The sequence below is a fragment of the Harpia harpyja genome, chromosome 14, assembly GCF_026419915.1.
Source record: "Harpia harpyja isolate bHarHar1 chromosome 14, bHarHar1 primary haplotype, whole genome shotgun sequence".
Lineage (NCBI taxonomy): Eukaryota > Metazoa > Chordata > Aves > Accipitriformes > Accipitridae > Harpia > Harpia harpyja.
In genome coordinates, this window is record NC_068953.1 from 30,440,752 (window position 1) to 30,461,752 (window position 21,001).

General features: G+C 38.8%; 1 protein-coding gene across 11 annotated transcripts in view; it reads right to left on the reverse strand.

The window, feature by feature from the left end:
• The window catches only part of RAB27A (RAB27A, member RAS oncogene family), a 36,237-nt gene that overhangs the window by 2,456 nt on the left and 12,780 nt on the right, over positions 1-21,001 (reverse strand). For 3 of the 11 annotated variants that reach the window (XM_052807081.1, XM_052807084.1, XM_052807080.1), the window contains exons 2-7: positions 20,198-20,315; positions 8,290-8,324; positions 6,200-6,372; positions 4,426-4,511; positions 3,554-3,657; positions 2,674-2,797 (exon numbers count right to left, since the gene is read on the reverse strand). In XM_052807081.1, the coding sequence (XP_052663041.1) occupies positions 2,674-2,797; positions 3,554-3,657; positions 4,426-4,511; positions 6,200-6,352 (467 nt within the window). In that variant the 5' untranslated portion in view covers positions 6,353-6,372; positions 8,290-8,324; positions 20,198-20,315. Of the gene's footprint in view, positions 1-2,673; positions 2,798-3,553; positions 3,658-4,425; positions 4,512-6,199; positions 6,373-8,289; positions 8,325-10,417; positions 10,498-20,197; positions 20,316-20,433; positions 20,521-20,841; positions 20,987-21,001 lie in introns of those variants that run through there. The other 8 variants (XM_052807087.1, XM_052807086.1, XM_052807079.1 and 5 more) reach the window with 7 other exon arrangements.

The window sequence follows — 21,001 nt, forward strand, 5'->3', positions numbered from 1 at the left end:
GCAGGAGACAAAAAAACACAAACTCACATCACGGTTTATATTCATAGGACAAAAAACAATACATGATTAATGCCATATACTTAGAAATCACACAAATGCTGTTAATGCAACTCCATAGCAGAAAGACACTAAGTCATCAGTGAACTGAAATGTAAAAGAAATTAATGAAATGGCTGACTCTGTAGGTAGGGCAGAAGGATAAGCTTTAATTTACATAATGGAGTCCACAATTTACAGAGGCACTGGTCAGTACGAGTTCCCAAAGTTATGCTCCTGAGGTCTGTTTTTTTCAGCTCCGTTCCCCACAAGAGATGCAATTACTTTATATGGCCTTGTGTGCGTAAGTGTTCTCCTTACTGATTTCTATCTACATCAGCTAGGGAGTCATTGCAAGAGAGGGAGCGCAAGTATGGACTGCAGACAAGGCAGTAAAGACTCCTAATGTGGTACTCTTATCACTAAAAAGGGTGACTGTTTCTTCTGTTGACACTTCAACTATAAACTCTTTTACATTAAAAAATAAAAAATCTCAGTGCTCAGACCACCTATGTCTTTGTTAACAAAAGTTTCTGGGCACCTTGGTATTGAAAATACATCACTAGTTTTCATTATTGTTGTGGATCAGGGTGTTTCCATGGCAGGTCTGTAGGCTTTGACCTTCTGCGCTCAGCACTCCCCACAGGGTGGTGCCAGAGCGGCTACATTAGTGTTACTCCCCAAGTGACTGATATAATCACTTCATAATTTTAAGTATTTCTTACTTAATTTGCAAGATTCAATGAGTGGTCAAAAATACTATCTTACTGTCTCAGTGTGTAGGTCTCCTGCAATCATCTTCAAAATACATCACTTAGCAGTACAAGGCCTTTCCACAGAAAGAGGATATTCACTATCTCACACTTTTGTTAGCAGAAGACTGTTCACTGCAGCAGGATTTATCTTGCTTCCCCTCAGGAGTGACTCTTAGCAGCTATCCTGTCTCATCTCTACAGGGCAGAGAACTTTGTAAACTGCCTACAGATTGGACGTGATCTGTAACTTTGACTTTTAGCTCCCTATTCCGAAATTAAGTGGCATTTTCAGCCACAAAGATAAGCATTTCATAAATTATTTCCAGAAGTCACATGCAAAGAGATCTCTTTCAAATCTTTAAGAAATGGCCACATGCCATATGCTGCTGTTTGAAAGTTTTTGCTCCTCCACAAGCAGCTTGTTAAAGTACCGTATGCACTTGCTGTTGTGTGTGTGACATGGACTTCAAACAAGCATTTTCAAAGGAGAAGGAAAAAGTAGGAAGGTAATATTGCACTAAATCCATTTGTCTCTAATAGACAGATTGCTTCTGATTTGCCTCCAATGATTCTTCAAGGTCAAGGAAAGCTAATTTGTGACTATGTGATAGGAAACAGCATGGCACAAGAAGACTAGACCTGCAGAACAAGGCAGTTAGCACTGAGGACCGAGTGTTCACACTATGCATGTTTTGCAGGCTTTACTTTGGACCAGCTCTAATCTATTCCTCTGGACTGAACACAGATTACTAGCTGGAGCACATCATCTAGTTTAGTTTTCAATTGAGAAGGAATCCCGTTCACACGCTAGAAAGCTGCTCCACTCACAATAAATGGATCAGAAGGTTTGCTTCAAAAGTGCACTTCTGATCCACACTGAAATGCAAATGTAATCCAGAGATGAGACCCATGGAAGAGTTCATGGGATATAAGAGTACTATGGGATTAATTAGTATCTGATAGGAACAAAGATTTCACATAGCTCCTTTAGGGACACATGATCTGTGCCTGTAGAGAAGCGGAAGGGCAAGGCTACCCTGTCTTCCTGCTGGTCTGACTCGGTTTTCAGACTCCCTGGAAGTCTGTGAGAGTGCAGATGCCTGCAAGAAAACATGACTGACGCCTCTGAGGCGAAGTCACTAAGAATTCACCTAAGGTACAGTCCTAACAAAATTGCTTGAACAGTTGAAGGAAGACTGAATGGGGAGGGAGCAGAGACTGTGGAACTGTGGTCTGGACCAGAACTGCTCTTCTGTGGAAAGCCAGCACTCTGTAAGCAGACTCTCTGAACACTTGTGAATGGGTCCTGAGGCTTTCAAAGAAACTGAGGCCACATGTTTCCACGGCAATGCCAGAGACAACAGCTACCCTACAACAAACTTTTGTAAAACAACTCAGCTTGTAAATTAGAATATCATTGCATGGTATTATTTCTGTTTTCCCTGAAATCTGATGTGACACTCATCACCTCACCAAATGCTCTTTTGCATTTCACTTTGTAAGAGACCTGGGTTTTCTGTGCCCCACAGACAGCCTCAGCACAGGCAAGAGCAAAGAATTAGACCCCCATCATTCACCTGCCTCTCCAGCTATATTATATGTCTTTTCCAGAATGTTTGTGAAAATTTACTTACTTTACTGGCAAGGAAAGAAGAAGATTAACCAATTTCCAGTGCAAGATTAGTGCAATACTAAGTATGAATTTTTAGGCAGTGCAGAAAACATTATAATCTCTGACAGAAAAAAAGATTATCATACACTGGCCAGTTAAGCATTCTAAAATGCTTATTCTCACAATAACCTTTCAGTATACAGAAAAGGCATTACAGAAAATATTTCACTCCGCTTTAAACACAGCAATAACTGGAAGGAAGTTACTTACCCGTATTTTTCTGCAAGTTCCTTAGCCTCTTCTTCTTTCACCATTCTTTGGTCTTCCAGATCACTCTTGTTTCCACATAATACAATGTCAGGGTTTTCACAATATGCATGCATTTGTAGCTGACCTAACAGCAGCAACAACATGAATAGAGGCCACAACTTACTGTCACACATAAAGCTCACTAAGAACACTACCACATTTCAGGGGACACAAAGTCCTTCAGGAAAATTACTCTTTGAAAGAAAACAAGTATGTTCTCTGTTATCTCACAGGACTTCTGCTATTGCACTGAGGAGCCAGATAACAGGTGAACATCCACTATCATGTACGCAGTGAGAAAGCCAGGGAACAAGCCAGGGGAGCAGAAGCCTGATAAAGTTTGCACAGAAGCTGTGTATTTGTAGCTTAAGGAGTTATGCTCACTAAGCATCTTCAGTGAGCTGCCAGGAAAGGATATACTTCCTTCTCCTCATGGATGATGCAGTTTGGGAACTCCTTCGGTTAGATACAGCAGCCTAGTAACATTTGCCTTCCGTTAAGTTTTGCTGACAAAGCTTCAGGTGAGTCAAACTAGAGTTTTGCACAGGCTTTCCGCACACTTAAATTACTGAATATCACCAGAGCCAGGGATATGATGTTCACTCAGCTTGCTTTTATATAGGTTAAGATTCAAGTTCCACAGGCAAAGCTGAATTTCAGGTAAGCACTAGAAGCCACCACTAGCAGCTATTACAATTTTGAATGCAACATTTACTTTCTTTTACTGAGAAAACTATAAAAACCAGTATTTTCAGTTCTATTTCTCAGTGAGACTCCATCTTTACAAACATAGCCCATACAAAGAAAGAAAGAAAAAAGAAGAAAGAAAGAAATGCCATACTTATCCAGTTCCTGACATTCAGAAAGCTTTGCTCATTTGTCAGATCAAAGAGTAAAAGAAACCCCATGGCATCTCTGAAGAAAGCCGTTGTCAAGCTACGAAACCTAGACCAGCAAAATGAAATTAGTTGGCTCATCTGAGAAGTTACTTTGAAAATATAATTGCATACAGTCATAAAACTGAGGTAACTCAAGACTGAATTAACTAGAATGAAATATTCATCATAATTGTTTTGCTGATGTAGGGACTGCATAACAAGAATTGCTAACATTAATATAGTCTAATCAAGGCCTAAGGAAGTCTAGGGGACATTTCACTAGAGAGAGCTTTACACAAAGTCTTCTACTATAAAGCATGACTTGATCAAGATTCAGAAATTAAAATAAGAAATGAAATTCAAATTTTGAACAGAAATTTGTCCCCTATACACATCAGTTCTTGATTTTAAGACTATCAATCACTAGGATGCCAGTCTTTTGACAGACAAATAGAAAGGAATCCTTGAGGTGATTTCACCTGTCTGACTTTGCCAAGACCTCAACATATTTACAAAAATTTACGGAAAACTGAAAAAAGAAGAGCTTTAAAAGCATCTATATGCATTGGCCATGAAAAAATAAACTGGAAGTTTCCAAAAGACAAAAAGCAACAATTACAGTTTTAATGTTCTACAGCTGTAAATTAGAGTTGTAATTTAATGCGCATTCATAGGAAACTTTCCATTGCTGTTAAAATTAAAGTAAGTGCACTTTCCCATCTTGAGTCATACAATTAAAATGCATCAATCAATAAAGAGACTTCATGTACTCGGTTCCATTTGCATCTAGCTTGATGACAACTGCCTTACTTGCTAGGTGGGGGGTGGAACATACCTTTCCTGCCCTGCAGTATCCCAGAGCTGAAGATGTATCCTCTGTCCTCTGCCACCAACGCCATCTGGCCCATTGGGTCTATACACCTGTAAAAGGTAAATTTGCAAGACTGAGTGTTAGCAGTCCAGCTTCTATAGAACACAAAATAACTGACATTTAAGATTATTAAGTGCACCAAAAGTAGCATTGCCAATGCAAAGATCCCAACTACAACTCAATCCCTTCTGCTTTACAAGACAAAAGTAATTTAAGTTTGCATCCAATTGAATATTTAAAAATAAGGGTAAAAGTGAAACTGGAAAAACAGTATCCAATAGACTATGGACTCCAAACAGATATTTAGAGCAGCCATTAAGTTTCAATAGACAAGCTTAATTTTTAGTATTTTGGTTTTCTATTTTTCTGCTATTATATTGTATTGTGTTCAAATTGAAATATAATTATAAGAAAGCAACGATCAGATCATGCCATCTGGCAATGTATTTGTACCACTAACAGAACCTCATTAGCAAACAGGATATACTCATAAAGATACGGACATCTCTTCTTAGCTGCCAAAACATTGCTGAAAAAGAGCTTAGGGTAGATCTTACATCATAGCTTAAAAAGCAGAAATTGGATGATGATAATAAAAGCTGAAGAGTTTACTCAGCATGAAAATATAAATAAGGGCATCTGTTAACTTTGGAAGGATCAGATAAAAATAGATTAATTTCTTGTTTAGAACACTTCATGTTAGGTCATCTTCTTTACCTTCAACTATTGTTATACCTAAGATTAACAGAATTACAAACGTATCTTTAGAGACACATAAACTTGCTGAATTTGTGGATTATAAGATTCAAGTTCTGAAACCTAAATCTTATCCTGAGTTATCAAATCTGCTGATCGAGTAAACCCATCATGTTTACTCTCCCACAAAAGGAATACTAACTTACTCAAGAGACCAGTTTCACACTTCACTGAGATATTTACTCCTTGCACTACTGAGGTGCATGACATCCATCAAAAGCCAGTCTGCACAATGCTCATTACACCATCCAGATTTCTGGACACTTGGGAAATCATCAGACTACACTGAAAGGCATTTAATACTTCTACATAAGAATGAGAAAAACTTGTGCCAACTCAATTTCTCAGTGCAGTAAGGACCAGCATCCAACTGGTTATCATAATGCAGTGCTCAGCTTCATATCAAAAGTACGTTTGCCTAGTTTAATAATAATTCAGGGTTTAAAAAAAAAAAACCCTACCTTATTTTTCACAATTCTCCTCTGGTAGTGGTAACTGCTTAGGAAGCCAGATGAGCTCCATGTATCATGCTACCCCATTTCATTCACATGTTTTAAAACAGTTTTAAAATCAACATTGCAGTCTCTGTTCACTAGCACTTCAGTTCACAAACAGCAAAAACATTTTTACTACAGACCAATCCTTCCCTGTGAAGAGAGTTCAGCAATAAAAGTGCTACTCCAGGTACTATGTGCAGAACTCAGGGAGTAGATAACACTCATCACTTGCTGAGCAGTAAGAAGTGGTTGCTTAGAATCAGCTCTTCTTACTTTAACTTTGAGGTAAATGGAGGGGACAACACACAACAATGACAAAAATAACCAGGTAAAATGAGATCATTTCCTTGTCACAAGATTAAGTACACAGTAACTACTGATTGCATGCCTACACATAAGGATCGGCAGGTCTGATTTTTAAAAAATAGATTCTAGCCATCACCAAGACAGATACCATTTTAAAGTAGCACACTGTGAAAACTCACCACTCTCTTTTCCCGAAAGTCAATGCCCACCGTTGTGATAAATTTGGAATTGAATTTGCCATCCGTATATTGGTAAAGAAGGCTGGTCTTTCCTACGCCAGAATCACCAAGTGCTAGAAATTTTATGAGGTAATCATAGTCCCCATCAGACATAGTGAGAATTCAGGAGACACCTTAAAAAGCAAAGCGAAAAGGATTAGTTAGTCAACAACTGTGCCAAGGCTTCTTCTGACAAATATTTAAATCACTACTTGAACTACAAAGCATCCAGCAGTGGGACCAGTTCTGTACTCTTTTAAACTGCTTTCACTTTAAACTCTCAGTTATGCCAATTACCAATATCAAATTCATCTGTGACTGAAAAAGTGCATAGTTAATTTTATTACATTCCTCTTATTAGAAAGAGAAGGCAACACAATTTTAACTTCTTCAGGAACGACTGAAAATCAAGGTCAAAGTATTCAAGACGTCTGGAACATGAACTGCAGAACCTGCATGGAAACTACTTAAGCATACCAGCAATGCAATTCTGACCTTATATTCACTGTGACATTATGAACATATGCAAAAAAAAAAAAAAAAAAAAAATCTTTTTCCAGACTGCCCACTATATTTAAATACAAATTACAATCATGTTCTATTAATAGCTATTTTTCAGTCTTGAAAAAGCTTTTTCATACAAGGAGGAAAAATAAACAAGCAACATTTTGTTGTTGTTGGCTTTGCTGGTGTTTTTTTGTTTGTTTGTTTAGAGGGCCAACTTTCAAAGTTTTTAAAGTTTTTATCATTATGCGAGTTAATAATTTAAACTAAATCTTGATCCTGAATTGCCATTAAACAACGCACGCTTTTTCCCATGGCCCACACACATTTAAGAAATTTCTCTCTATCCTTTCTGTGTCTTTGAAAAAATAACGATATTAGATATAGTCGGATCAAAGTGCAGTAACAGCTAGAATGTATAACAAAAATCACTGGCAAATTTCATGTATACTAGAAAGAGTGATGCAAGTGCACTAGTACTTTCCTGCTGAGTAGCTACTGAGCCTCTCTTCCCCCAAAACAAACAGTAGAGAGCTGCCTTATGTTGTGTTCAAAGACATGAACATGAAAAGATAAGCCTAAAATAACCATTCTAAAAGCAACATAAAACTGGCATTAAATTGCCTCTTATGAAGGAGGGAACAGATACCAAAATACAAAAAATAAGATAGATGATGAAATAAAATACAAAAAAAAAAAAAAAAGTCAAATCTGCTCTTTCAACTGTAAGTATTTTCAGAACTATTTGTAGCTTGAACAAGATAAAATTATTCATTTCAAGTCAAATGCTGCAGTAGTTTGCATCAATGGCAAAACACCAATTCATTTCTTGAATATCAACTCACAGCTTAAGGTTTGGAACAAACTCCCTATCTCAAGTATGTGGGCATCAATCACCATCATTAAGCTAAAACCATAACTGTCTTTAAAGCTTCAACTTTATATTAGTACTGCTCTTGGTTACAAGACAGACATGTAATTAGTCAACTTAGCCATGACTGGACTTACCATGATCAAACACAGACAATGGTCAGATTTACACCCAGATACTCTCCAACTGAAGAGTCAGTGGAAAGCATCTGACACTTTTTTGCCGTTTCCACTTTTGAAGTCAGCCAAGGCGTATTTTACATTATGCCATCAACGACAGTAAAACCTTGCAGTTTTAGGTGACAGAGTTGACACTCACTGCCACGCCACAGCCAGCTAATTCACCTTCCACTGTTGTGTTTTAATACAGTTTTGCAATAGAGTAAAAGATTGAAACAAAAAAACCCCACAGTAATAGTTATCAGTGAGCTTTTTACATAAATACACCACAACTGCAGGGCTGCATCTACCACGCAAGTCTGAAGGAGCAGCATATTCAAGTAAGCAAGTTGAACAAGCAGCCACACACTGACATAAGCACATTTTTAGAAGAAATTAAAAGCCCTGATCTATTAGACACACTCACACATACCAGCAAAAGGGGTTTGGTTTTGTTTTGAAATCCTCCCCCCGTTGGGGAAGGTAAACAAAAAAAAAAGTAAAATCCGATCGCCTACCTTGTAGCTCTACAAAGTCTTTTCATTGAAATGCACTGGAAGAAAGGGAAAAATACTTTAAAAAGCAAGCAAGGAGGTTTTTGCTAAAGACTGGATTGGATTTAGACTTCATCTCTTATATGGTGTTTCTTTTGCCTTCATATGTTCTCCAAGGACAAAAGGCTGTATAAGCTCCCCCTCTACTCAAGTACATGTTCTTTCAGCTTCAATACCCCTAAATTAATTGTTGCTTAAAAAGGCTTAAATGCAAATCTTAGGGCCAGTATATTATACAAAGACAAGCTAGCTTCATGTCTTTTACTATGCTATCCCACCTGTGCAGAAGTATTTGCCTTGTCTTGTTGGTATTTTGTTAGCTAGTTATATAGAACATACTTTCAGTAACAGATACAAATGATAGTGCCACCTAATCACTGCTAATTTATGTTGTAAGAAAGCTAATTTATCATGCGCCCTGTGCAAGACCTTATGGAGGAAGAAAGGGCGCTACAGCTCTTACTTGGAGCTGTAAGAAACTGTTACGGTTCAGCTGCACCCTTCCACTGGACAGAGCTGGATGAAAGCCCTGGTTAAAACAGAACAGTCAAGGTTAGACCTTGGGGAAGTAAACCTAAAAGTATTCCTAGTGTCATATATGATTTGTAGAGTACCTGTTTGGACAAACATGCCACATCATTTGGACCACTTAAACCTCAATTCTCCATATGGCTGGTAACAAATATAATTTGCAAATGACTGATGGAGGACTAGGAGCCCTTCACAGGAAGGGCACAAAAATGCCTTCTAAAGGATTTGCTTGAGAAGGAAATTTCTCCTTAGGCTTTTGAAATGCACACACCTTTCACTGCACCCCATAATGTCAATCTATTATTCAGACATCTCTAGGGAGTGGTTCTCGTGAAACCCTGCACAGTTAACCTATCCTTGCAGACACGCAAAGAGCTATTTTCATAGCAGTTTCAAGCCTTGTCCTCCTCCCTGTACAAATATTTAAAAAGTGATCTCCACCCTCTACTTCGAGACCTGCAGTCCTAGTGCCCAGACACATCCAGCTCCACATAACAGAAATAAGAATAAATTCACAGCACAGTATATTCATAGCGAAAACGGCTGTGGAGTTTCTAAAAGTCATAGCCCTGCTACTAAAAACCCATCCCATTTTTTCCTTCCAATTTTGCTTTTTTTAAAATTAGGCTTTATAGCTTCCCACCTTCCAGTCTTTCCTTCCACATTTCTGTACCTTGTTTATCAGGAGAGTAGGAGGTAGAAAAGGAAGACTCAGAGAAAAACTGGTGATACAATTAGAATTCATCAGGTTACCAGAATAAAAAAAATCTGAATTAATTTTAGAATGATCATTCCCAAATCTTGCTTTTTAGAGTAGGAACTCCTTGGCTGAAAAAATTCACTGTTGAACACAGTTTTAGGCTCCACATCAAGCCCACCAGGGTTTGCCTTTTGTAAACCCCTCCTTAAATCCCATTCAACTCTGGCTTTGCCCTTCACCTAGCATGCAGATGGACAGGGGCTATGAGCAAGTGCTGGGAAAACTCCACTGGTCTTTTCCATAGCTGACAGGACCCCCACGGCCATCACTTAAGCTATGCCTGTACAGCTGCCGCTCTGGAGCCTCCACATACACACACATCCAGATTGTGGCTTGTCAAGAAGGGATGCTCTGCAAAGCAAGCGCTGCTCTTGTTCAGTGTATTTCCTAGTCCAAGGTACTTTCACATTAACAGGCATCAACACTAACAGGCTCGTATTTTTGCCTCCAATGATAAAACATTCAAGACTATGGCAGTGTTGCTCCTGCATAAATTAAGGAAATTGGCTTGGCATGCAGGATTTCCCCCGTGCAGTATGGGGACAGGGAACATGCTTTCTGAACCGGCCTTGCACAAAACATGCAACTTCTGTGCTGCTACAGAGCTGATGGAAGGGAGAAGGAAAAAAGAAAGCGGCACAAAGAGATGAATAAATGAAAACACAAGCCAAAAAAAAAAAAAGCATTGAGCTGCAAATAAAAATGTGTACACACACACAGTGTAAAAGTCAGGAAATCTGAACATGCTCTTAATCAGACAGTCCTCAAGCACATCAGTTTAAAGTAAAGTATACCACTTACCCCAAACTCTGCTAAAGGAATAGTTAGGGCACACTGGAGATAGTACTTCCAGTAGGAGTATTTTTCTAGCACCACCTCTTTAGCACACAGCCAAGAGGCTTACGTGTCACCTGTTTGCATTCATGTTGATAGGTGGTCAGAGATAAAGAGGTGTGCCTCATGTCTCCATGTCTAAGGAGGGTGCTGCCTGACAGCATGGCTGGGAAGCAATTACACAGTTCATATGGCCCATTTATTCCTAGAGGCAAACAGCATTTCAGAAAAGATTTGTGCATCACCTACCTAGGAGCAGATCTAAAGCATCTGCTAAATCACCCACGTGCCTTAATACAATTACATTGTTCCTAACGTGTTTTCATACAAAAATGTAATACTGATGGAGTATATGTATCACAGCTGTTTGGTTCCATTCATAGCTTTACATCCTTTTCTCTCAGGTGCAAGGAGGATACAGCAATCTCTAATGCAAACTGCCGTTTTCTTTCTTTCTCTCTACAGACTCGAGGACACTGCGCTGCCCCATGGGTACCACGGTGAAAGCCATCTTTACCATAGATTTCTAAAGAAGAGAAAAATCATTCTTTGGCAAAGACTGAAATATAAGGTATTACATCTGACATGACTTCAGACCACACCTGCAACACCAACCCATTTTGCAGAGAAGCAATACATATTTAACAGAGGAAGCTTGGGGGGGGGGGGGGGGGGGGGCCCTCCCCCCACTACACCACCTAACCAGCCCTCTCAAGAGCAAAAAAGCCATTATTCTGTATGAAACTACTCAAATAAAACCATTTATTTGACTCAACCCACTCTCCCTCCTCACACCAGGTGAAATGACTCTCTGTACAACTCGGACATCACCCCAGCATTCTGGATCTGCAGCATAGCCAGCCATAAAGCCAGTGACTAACATGGTAGGATATACCACACAACTATAGAGAGACATACTAATTCGAATTTGTCAAAACACAGGTATCAGACCAATAATTAATTCATATTTTAAGATACCACAGAATTTCATCACATTGTCCTTTTGGGGACGGACAGTAGACACCCAAGGGTTACAGTTAACTTTTAACAATGTCCAACTTCTACAAGCGTCACTGAGCTTTCAGGTAGATCTTACAAAAAGGAGTTGTGTCTTGGCCCTGCCTTCTCTGCTTGGAAAAACCAGATCCCACTGGAATATTGGGACATTTACTAGGCTGTGTCCTAGGGGTAGAAGCCAAACTGCAGTGAAGTCTGCATACTCCCCCTGCAAACGAGATCCAACCCTCAATGGATGAAGGGATCGCAGTGAAGGGGTGGTTACACCCCTTGGCATCTATCACAGCAAGAGCAGTGTGCAATAGGCAAAAAAGTTGGAGTCTGCTTAAGAAGGTTCCACTGTATTCACATCTAATCGAGCCATATTTGTAAATATACCATGAAAAAGTCAACGCTATTTAGAGTTCAAAAATGCTTTGCAAATGAAGGTTTCCCCAAATATGGCTTTATTCTTAAAAAGCAGTTGAGGCTGCATGCTTATGATTAAAGATTTGACATGGGCATTGGGAGAAGAGGAGTCCAAATCCCACACAGACAGAAAAGGAAGATACTGCAGGTTTCTTGATGGACAATGTGTAAATACAAGTACATGCTAATAAGGCATTTTTACAGGTTTGATCATTCTGCAAGCGCGAGTAAACTCATACTAAAAAAGCTTCTCACCCAGGCACTACACAGACTTAAACAACTTCAAAAGCTGTTTTATAGGTCACCTGATCTGTTACAGAAGAAGCACTGAGAAAGTGATCTGGACCTCAAAGGAGTCGGTTCACTAATCCTGTCATACAGCACTCCCATCACACTACAGCAAAGCAATAACAACATTCTTGCCTAGCGTGGGTGAAGTGTAGCGAGCAGCCTCACCCTGCTCTAAGGCTTCAGCAGCACCTTAATGTTTGCAGAACTGGTCACCGTCAGACACTTGCCAGCTCTGTCAAAACAAGGCACAGAAAGTTAAACAATGTTCCTGCTTAGTCAACACTTTATTAGAAGCGCCTTTGGCTAAAAGCTCCCAGATACGTACAAATGTAATATGAACAATTTATGACAACGATTTTTTATAAATTCAAGTAACTGCTATGCTGGGGGGAAAGAGTTAATAAATAAGCACTTTACTGAAATGCTCTGAGCTGTGCTATTTTTTTCTTAGGAAAATATTTGACCTGGCTTGCTTTAATTTTGGCCAAAATGACACTTCCTGCAATTTCTGGGACTTTCTGTAGCATAAGTAACAAGAAAGAAAATACCTCTTCCTCTCACAAATGAGAGGAAGAGATTCAGTTGCTCTGAGCATTTATCTTTTGGTTACTCTCAGTTGTTTTACTTGACATTTTACTGTTATGACCTTTTTAGTTTCAACTATAGAGGAATTCTAAGGAACTGTAGGATCAATGTCTAAGGATTGCCTCTTTCCTGGAAGGATCTAAGTCATTTTAAGGGTGCTCAGGATACATATAGGAGTCTGCAAAAATACATGCAAAAAAACAGGCTGTGAGGCTTTAGCTTCCAAATGCTGATGTCACTTCTATCTCAGCCGAAGGTGCTCTAGGACACTTTGTCAGCTGTCAGCATTGCTAGAACTGCAGAATTTTGCAGAGCAAGAAGAACTGACAGGCACACAAAGCACTCTGAGAATGAGTTATAATGGGAGATGCCAGGCATAAAATCATGATCCTACCCAAAAAGGGGGCACAAAAGGGGTAAGTGAAGCAACAGGTCTGCAGATGTGGTGAGAACCTTACACAACAGGCCAGACAAGGAAACAGCAGATTCTGGATTTCGTTTCCAGAAAACCAGGGGAAACTGGGAATGGAGAAGCCAAGAAAGGAAACAACAGTTAGTTTTGCAACTACATCTGCATTTCAGCATAACCAAACCAACGAAAAGGAGGCTAAATTTCAAAGAATGGCTCAGTTACATAAAAGAATGAAAGGCAGCATGAACTGCAAAAAAATGGAAAATAAAACCAGGTATGTTGCAGGTGATGTTCCAACATCATCCACCCAGAAGTATCTCTGCGCAGTTTCAACTTCTCTGCAAAAAGCACAGCACTATCTCTATTCCCTCAGCAGTTTCTAACATTTTCACGCTTCATGGTAAGAAAATACTGCAGATAAATAAAGATTTGCAATGGTATCTGAGCAAAACAGTTGAACTCTCTCAGAGGACCTGTCCCCCTCCTGGAAATGAGACCTTTTGCCTCCCAAGTTACCTCTTTGAACTCTCATCAGAAGTTGCTTTCAAGTTGTAGCAGTGAAACAAACATCTGTACCATGTGAATAAACTCCAGACTAGGCTGGGAAAAATAAAGCTTTTTTTTTCTTTTCTTTTTTTTTTTTTTTAAAAAACCAGCTCCATACTACTTACTCCTTCCTCAACTATTCAACTGTTCCTCTAATAAATACATTAAGCCACAATGCCTTACCAGTTAATGTGCCATGCTTTTTCACTAACTTATAAACAGGAAATTCAGAGCAATGCCCACCATCCTTCTTTGATGTGACAATTCTGACCACTTTGGGACCCAGCTCATAGCTTACCCATAGCCTAACCTCACCATTTGTAACACATCACTAAACTGTACCTGCTCCTGACAGTATCAAGGAATTATGAATTACAGTCTTACATAGATTTACACAGTTTCCAACTCCTTCAGTCGACACAGGAGCCACCAGGATTTCGCCCACAAAGCTGGTCATATTCACAGAAGGAGGGAAATATCCAGAAGTTTGCCCACCCACTCATTCAGCAACACTTCCAACTCCAGAAGGGTAAGGAAAAAGAGCACACTTCTATTTCTGCCCTCAGAAACAGCCACTGAAAGATAAAGGAGGAGATAATAAGAATCACACAGGATCATAAGAATTGAGTATTTCTTTAAGGTATCGTTTGGTTTTCCTGGAGATAACAAAAATCTCCAGCAGACAGCTAGAATAAGCAGACACATGAAAAATCAGAATGAAAGGAATAAGAAAAGGTAAGAAATCTAAAAACTGAAAAAGGAAGCAATTTCGTATGTGCAGTTAGAATATGAATGAACAGACATCTCTGGGAAAACATGTGCATGTACTCATGCTAAAGACAGTATTACATTTTATGCCTTGCCCATGTGGGTGATTCAGTAGGCTGCAATACACATTAGTCAGCCCAGGTTGTTTAAACCGATTAAAGCACACACTGTAAACAGCCAGAGGAAAATATTTGCAACTTCTTTAAAAATATATATTTTTTTTTTCTCCTCCAGGGCAGGAAGGTTCTCAGCTGCCTTCCACCTTGTTCTATAGGACAGATACCTGGAATACAGATAATGATTCTCCAAAAGGTCACAATGCCAAGCTTATGAAGGATACAAGATACGTGCTGCATTAGACGGAAATAATCTGGCAAAAATAAATTATCAGGATTAGGTCAATTAAAAGTCTATGGAGAAGGTCAGGCAACAGACAACCTGAAGATACCTCCTAGTCACTGTTAGATAACAGTGAAACCCACACAAATATGATACAAATGGGACTATAAAACTGCATCATTCATCTAACATGATGTGGGCAGGCGTACAAAGGGGTGAGGCCGGAAAGAATTTCAGTGCAGAATTTAATTTACCTTTTCATCCTTTGGATTGGGAAATATCTGCTTCGCTTGTTTTTCATAGGAGGGAGGTAAACTCTTCCTTGCTAACTCTGGTTTTTGATTGGAAGATGCAACAAAAGTTACTTTTTTTTGCAGCTGCTACCATTCTTTAGCATTATTGCTTTTCTCTAACATTGTGATCTGTCCTTATTTTTGGTGCAAGTTACTTGATTTAGTTCAACAATAACAGGAGGGACACAGTGTATAGCATTTCCTACATTTTGTTCTGGCTGTTTATTCCTCGGGAAGTTAAAAGTTTTCTTGTTACTTAGATGACATTGAAGTATCCGAAGATTTTTAAGTCCATCAGAAGTTAGTCTGTCTACACTTGCCAAATGAAAACAGCTAACCACAAGGCATCATGGCTTTTTGGAGCAGGACTGATGTGTCAGATCACACTTCCAGCCACAGTGAAAACATCCTGTTCCTCAGAAAACTTACTGGTTATGAAAGTTATTGACTGAAGAACTAATCAATATCCATTTCTAATGAGCTGGAAAATCTCTATTATCTATGAATACTGGGCATGACATTAGGAATAATAACTTATTTGTGGAAATATTTAATCAGAAGGGTTTCTTAAATCGATCTAGCAAAAAGGGGAAAATAAATTTGTAGTTATCTGTGGGAAAGCACGGGAAACTGTCAGTTGAGAAAAACCCTGTCCAGTAACTAGAAAAGGTTATTCTTTCTACTCCTTAATCTCAAATCCAATGTGATTGGACTTGAAATGCAAGGGACAGTCAGAGAGGCTAAGCAGGGAAGTGGTACACATGGACAGAGACAGAAGGATGTATCTAGATTTATAAAACTGGCTCACAGCTAGCATTGACTTCTCCCAAGCTTTTAAAAATCATAACATCTTGACAGAAGCATCCTTGCAGGCGCCGAGCTCATTGGGCCTACTCCAGATCATGCTGGCAACCACTGCCATGTGGAGACAGTCAGAGCACTGCATGCTGGCAGCATGACACTTCAAAGAAATTGAGATGGGTCAGTCATGAATAATCTGCTCTTAAGAGGTCTCAAAAAGGAACTGAGCCTTTGATTTCATAGTCTGTAATGGCTACAGTCTGAGAGAAAGATTTTCAGCCAGTACTCAGCAGGATTTTTTAGTAAACATGTCTGGAAATAGTAAGCATCATATGTGATGCTTCCATGTTTCATAAATGCTATGAAAAGGTTAGAAATAACTTGCTGAGAATACTCTGGGCATAATTTAACTTGTCCATTACATAATAAAACACCACTTCTGCTTGAAACAGAGCACGGCGGTATTCAATAGGCCACAACCTGTTCTCTTCAGGAAGTTACTAACATGCGACAGCAAAGCAGAAATCTTGATCTGTGACAGCAGGACACAGTCATTTTGGAGCACGCTTGTGGCTCAAAAGTATCGCTCTTAAACTCTTCTAGCAAAGCAAAGCTGAAACAACAGGTTTGGGGTTTTTTTCCCCTGCAAGAATTGAAAAATAAGACCATACTTTCAACAAGTCACTGAATCTTCCACTTGAACAGCTCCAGAACTGTAGCATGCATTAACGCTGTCCAAGCTTTCTATTGAGGCTGCCAAAATATTCAGACAGTGCTTTGGCAAAATGTTTGCTTCAATTCGTATCCTAGCACAGCTTGTTTTCTAGAGCCTCAGGGAAGGGGTAATTCAAAAGAAGCACCGATTAAGTGGGCTGAACTGCACAACACAAAGCTTCCATTCCAAAAGCCTGCTGTTTTTCAACCTGAGTTACCAACACTATTTATCTTGCTACTCTGATCAGAATCCCGTATTATAGCATGAATTATAGTTAAATCTTGATGTACAGCAAAGACTGCTCAGATAAAGAGCACAGCAAACTAGAATTTCTTACACTAATTCCTGTCATGGAGGTATGCATAAGCCCTGCAAGGAAAGCAAAAAGAATCACAAGTCTAATGTCACAGTTTGCCCTTACTATTCATTTTAGCTATTCCCAGACTGAGGGAGGGCCCCAAGACAGCTGTAGAGTAACACCCCTGGCTGAAACCTGGCAGCTGTTTCCAGCTTTTCATGTTGTAGGTGCCTTCCTGCAGAATTCTTTCGTAACATTTCATGTAGACACACAGTGTCCTTAAGGTTTGCTTTAACTGACCTACAATAACAGGCAATTTCTACCTCTCCCCCCAGAAGTCTTAATTAAAATTATTATTCAGATTGTTTCTGCTATAGCTAAGAAAGGGCTTAGCAGCAGTGAGCTTTTAGAACAACCACCTCTATAACCCGAGTTCCAGAAAAAATATACAAAGATAGGCTAAGAAAATAAATTGCCAGTCAGACTGTTCTAATTGATCCAAGCAGTGCAAGTTCCCCACAGAAAACTGTGTCAAGGAATGCATATGTAGTTTTCATACCACAGTGGATTCAGACTGCGTTCTTGACTTGACACCAAGTATAAAACTTTGCATACTTATGAAGACTCTGAAAATGTCACGCAAACTGACGAACTAACTTCATGTAATGATTTGCAATTTTTTACATTCTACATTATGAGTGAGAAAGGCATCAAATCTCTGAAATGAAAAATGGGATGTAAAGGCTGAGTAGATATGAAATAATCTATTCAGCTACACAATTCTGTGCACAAGTCACAAGAAACTGGTAGTATGCAATGGTACTGTCCAACAAGAGTTTCTATTTGAAAAGACTCATTCAAGTAGGCACTGCTGTTTCGTCTTCTATTAAAATACTGACTTTGGCTTGCAGTGTTTGGTTTGATTTTAAACCAGTGCATATGAATTCCTATAGAAGGAAATAAAAATCCAGTAATGACATTTCAGTAAAAACAAATTCAGTATATGAAAAAAGAAAATCTCAGTTAGCACTCATCAGTACAGCTGCAGTGCCTATAGTGGAGCTATGCTAACATACACCAACCCACCCCCTCCCAGAGAATTCCTACCTCACCAAGATGCCTGTTCTGCTTCTGTTTATATCAACAGTTGCACCATAATGCATCAATACTGAATTTTTGTAAAGAAACTTTATCCCTACGACACACTGTTTAAACAAAATTCAGAAGTAGGAGCTATATTATTTCCTAGTTATGAAGCCAAACATTTTAGAATGAAGAAAAGTTACTCTAACTTCTCCTCCTTAAAAAGTTATTTCTAATTCTGTTTAACTAGAGCTTATTTCCCTCATTCCACTAGGATATGTTCCAGGTCTTTTTCCATTAACAGTTTTTAAGATTTTTTGAGTTCATTCTTTAAATTTTGTATAGTTTCAGAATTTTTGTTGGTTGTCATTTCATCAATTTTTTTTTTTTAAGGCAAAAAAAAAAATACAATTTCTTTTTGATGCCACTCTTAGTGGCACATTTAAAGAATTCCAGCTGAATTAGATATGTAGTTTGCCTTTACCAGGCTTAATTACTAACAGTGTTTTGTTTAAGATAGTGTTGTAAACGAAAGACATGCTGAAAAAGAGCAAATATACTGAAACCCACTAGGAGTATGGTGAGGGAAAGGGAGGCAGCACCACATGCTAGAATACTGTTTTGCTCTATACAACAGAATCCCAACATTATAAAAATTTAATCCTCAAATAACTTAGGCTCTTAGAAATCACTACCCTAAAATGTGCTAGAAATTGTTTCTGTAACACACATTCAAAATGCATAAGTAATGCAATAATTGAGAAGTGTTATGTAACAGTAAATTACAATGAGGCAACTAGAGCAACAAATCCATCCAGCACAGCACAGAAAAGAAACACTAAGTCAAGCATCAATGTTTACAAAAATCCTTCTTCCCAGTTATTTTTTATAAGCTTTTTCCTATATTGAGGATGTCTATAAGGAAACAGCAAGAAAACATTTATTTAACTACATTTATGAATTTGTCACTTCTTTCTCATAAACACAAGTCAACGGGTGATGATCAGGACTAGAAAAATCATCTTAAGGTACTTGCTGCAAGACATCAGTTAAAACCCTGGGAAAGCTTTGTGACCTTCCCACAGAAGTGGAGGAGAACACTGTTTTCTGTTGTCTGAACAACTTCTCCTTGGCTATTTACAGTCTACAAAAACTGGAGTTTTGGTCCATGATTAGAAAAATGCTGGCAAACACATGGGCTAGAAAGGATGCCCGATTACAAATCCATGCTTGGGGAGGCAAGGAATGACCTAGTCAGATGGGCATATACATTTTGAGTTTCTTCCAGAGGAGGTACAAAACACATCCCACCCCCATATTGCCTTTACTATAATTAATTTCAGGATTGAAACCATTACTATATGATTGAACGAGGAATGTGAAGTAGATGAGCTCTCATGGTTCCTGCAGTCCAATTTCTTTTGCTAATTAAAAATAACAGGCTGTGCAACACACCATTTTTATTCCTTTTATCATCAATACATTTAGTATACCTGAGAACAAACATGTCGGTGCACAACCCAGTTAAAAAAAACACCATTCTAACGGACTGTTTTATTAAGTACAATTTATCTTTATATGTTAGTAAGAACACAGGAATAAATAGAGGGGGAAAAAGTTCAAGCAGTACAACATTTAGAAATACTGAGTTACTTTGTTCTGCATTATGAAATGTTATTTGCGCAGTACACTTTACTATCAAAGGTCTAATTCCACCTCCTAACTGTAGAATGAGTTCGACTTAACACAAAAGGAAATGTAGGCTGATGACTTGGGACCAGAAAGGGCATGTTATGGTTACCGAATGCAGTCGCTCATCACTGCAGTCATTTATTTTAATCTTGTTGATAAAACTTAGCCAGGTTTGTCTTTAAATCTGACTGATTTCTTTGTGAAAAGCAACGACCAAAGATGTACCAAAGAGCTGCAGTTTTGCAATTTAAACCCAAAGCCTATGTTTTACATAAGGCAGTATACTTCCCAATTTTAAGTTTACTCCCCCCCCCAGAACATGAGGATGCAGCAATGCTGAACTCTCAAAATCAAAATATTTCAGGCAGTTTGTCAAAAATACAGCAACATTGTTTCAAAGCTCTTAACAGAGGAACAGCTGGCATACAGCTATCAGCTCAAGGAAAACAATGTAATCAATCTTATGAAAATAAATAAAAAAGAGAAAGTGTTTACATACCTCTGCTTAACAGCTGCAAAAGGATCTGTAGTTTTCCAAGAGTACTTCAGTGACAAGTTTCCTGACACAGTTCAGATCTCTTGAATACCATAGTCATGCAAAAAGAGCCATTTCTCACCTACAGGTAGTATCAGCAGAGAAAGAAAATATAAGCAAAATAGTGTAGTTCAGAATAATAGCTCTAAAATTTGCACTGACATGCAAATCTGACAGCCCCATACAAGCACCCTAATTACATTCAGCTGCTTGTCATGTGGTCTTGCTGACCGATCAAGTGATCTCTTTTCCTCCTCTTAAAACTAAGCAACGTAGTTAACTAGATCTCCCTAAACCGTGTAACAAACATTGAGCCTTCACTTAAACTACTGACCCTCCCTCTTCTTGTCATAGGGAGAGGAAGTTGCAGTATGTTTCATTACAAAAAAACAGAATAAAATACAGCAAACACAGTAGTCTACTATAATGAAACATGGTGAGCACCAAATGCTCACAAAACCTAGTGCATTTCAGTTTTGAGCCTGGTTTTATTTCATGCCTTTACAGATGGCAGAAAAAAGTTACCAGTAACAAAATTGATGAAGACACCTGAGTGAGACCACGTGAGAAGGAGCTGGAAGGATTCGGGTGGGCAGTGACAGCAGTACCTGGGTCTTTGTGGGCATCCCGCATCCAGCCCCTTCTGCTGAACCACTTCCGATGGCAACAAGCTCCAACAAAAGACCAGAGTAAAGATGTTGCCAGAAACTTTCTGAACCACTGCAGCTAAATCTTCAAGCCTCCCCCTCAATCCTAAGAGACATACAC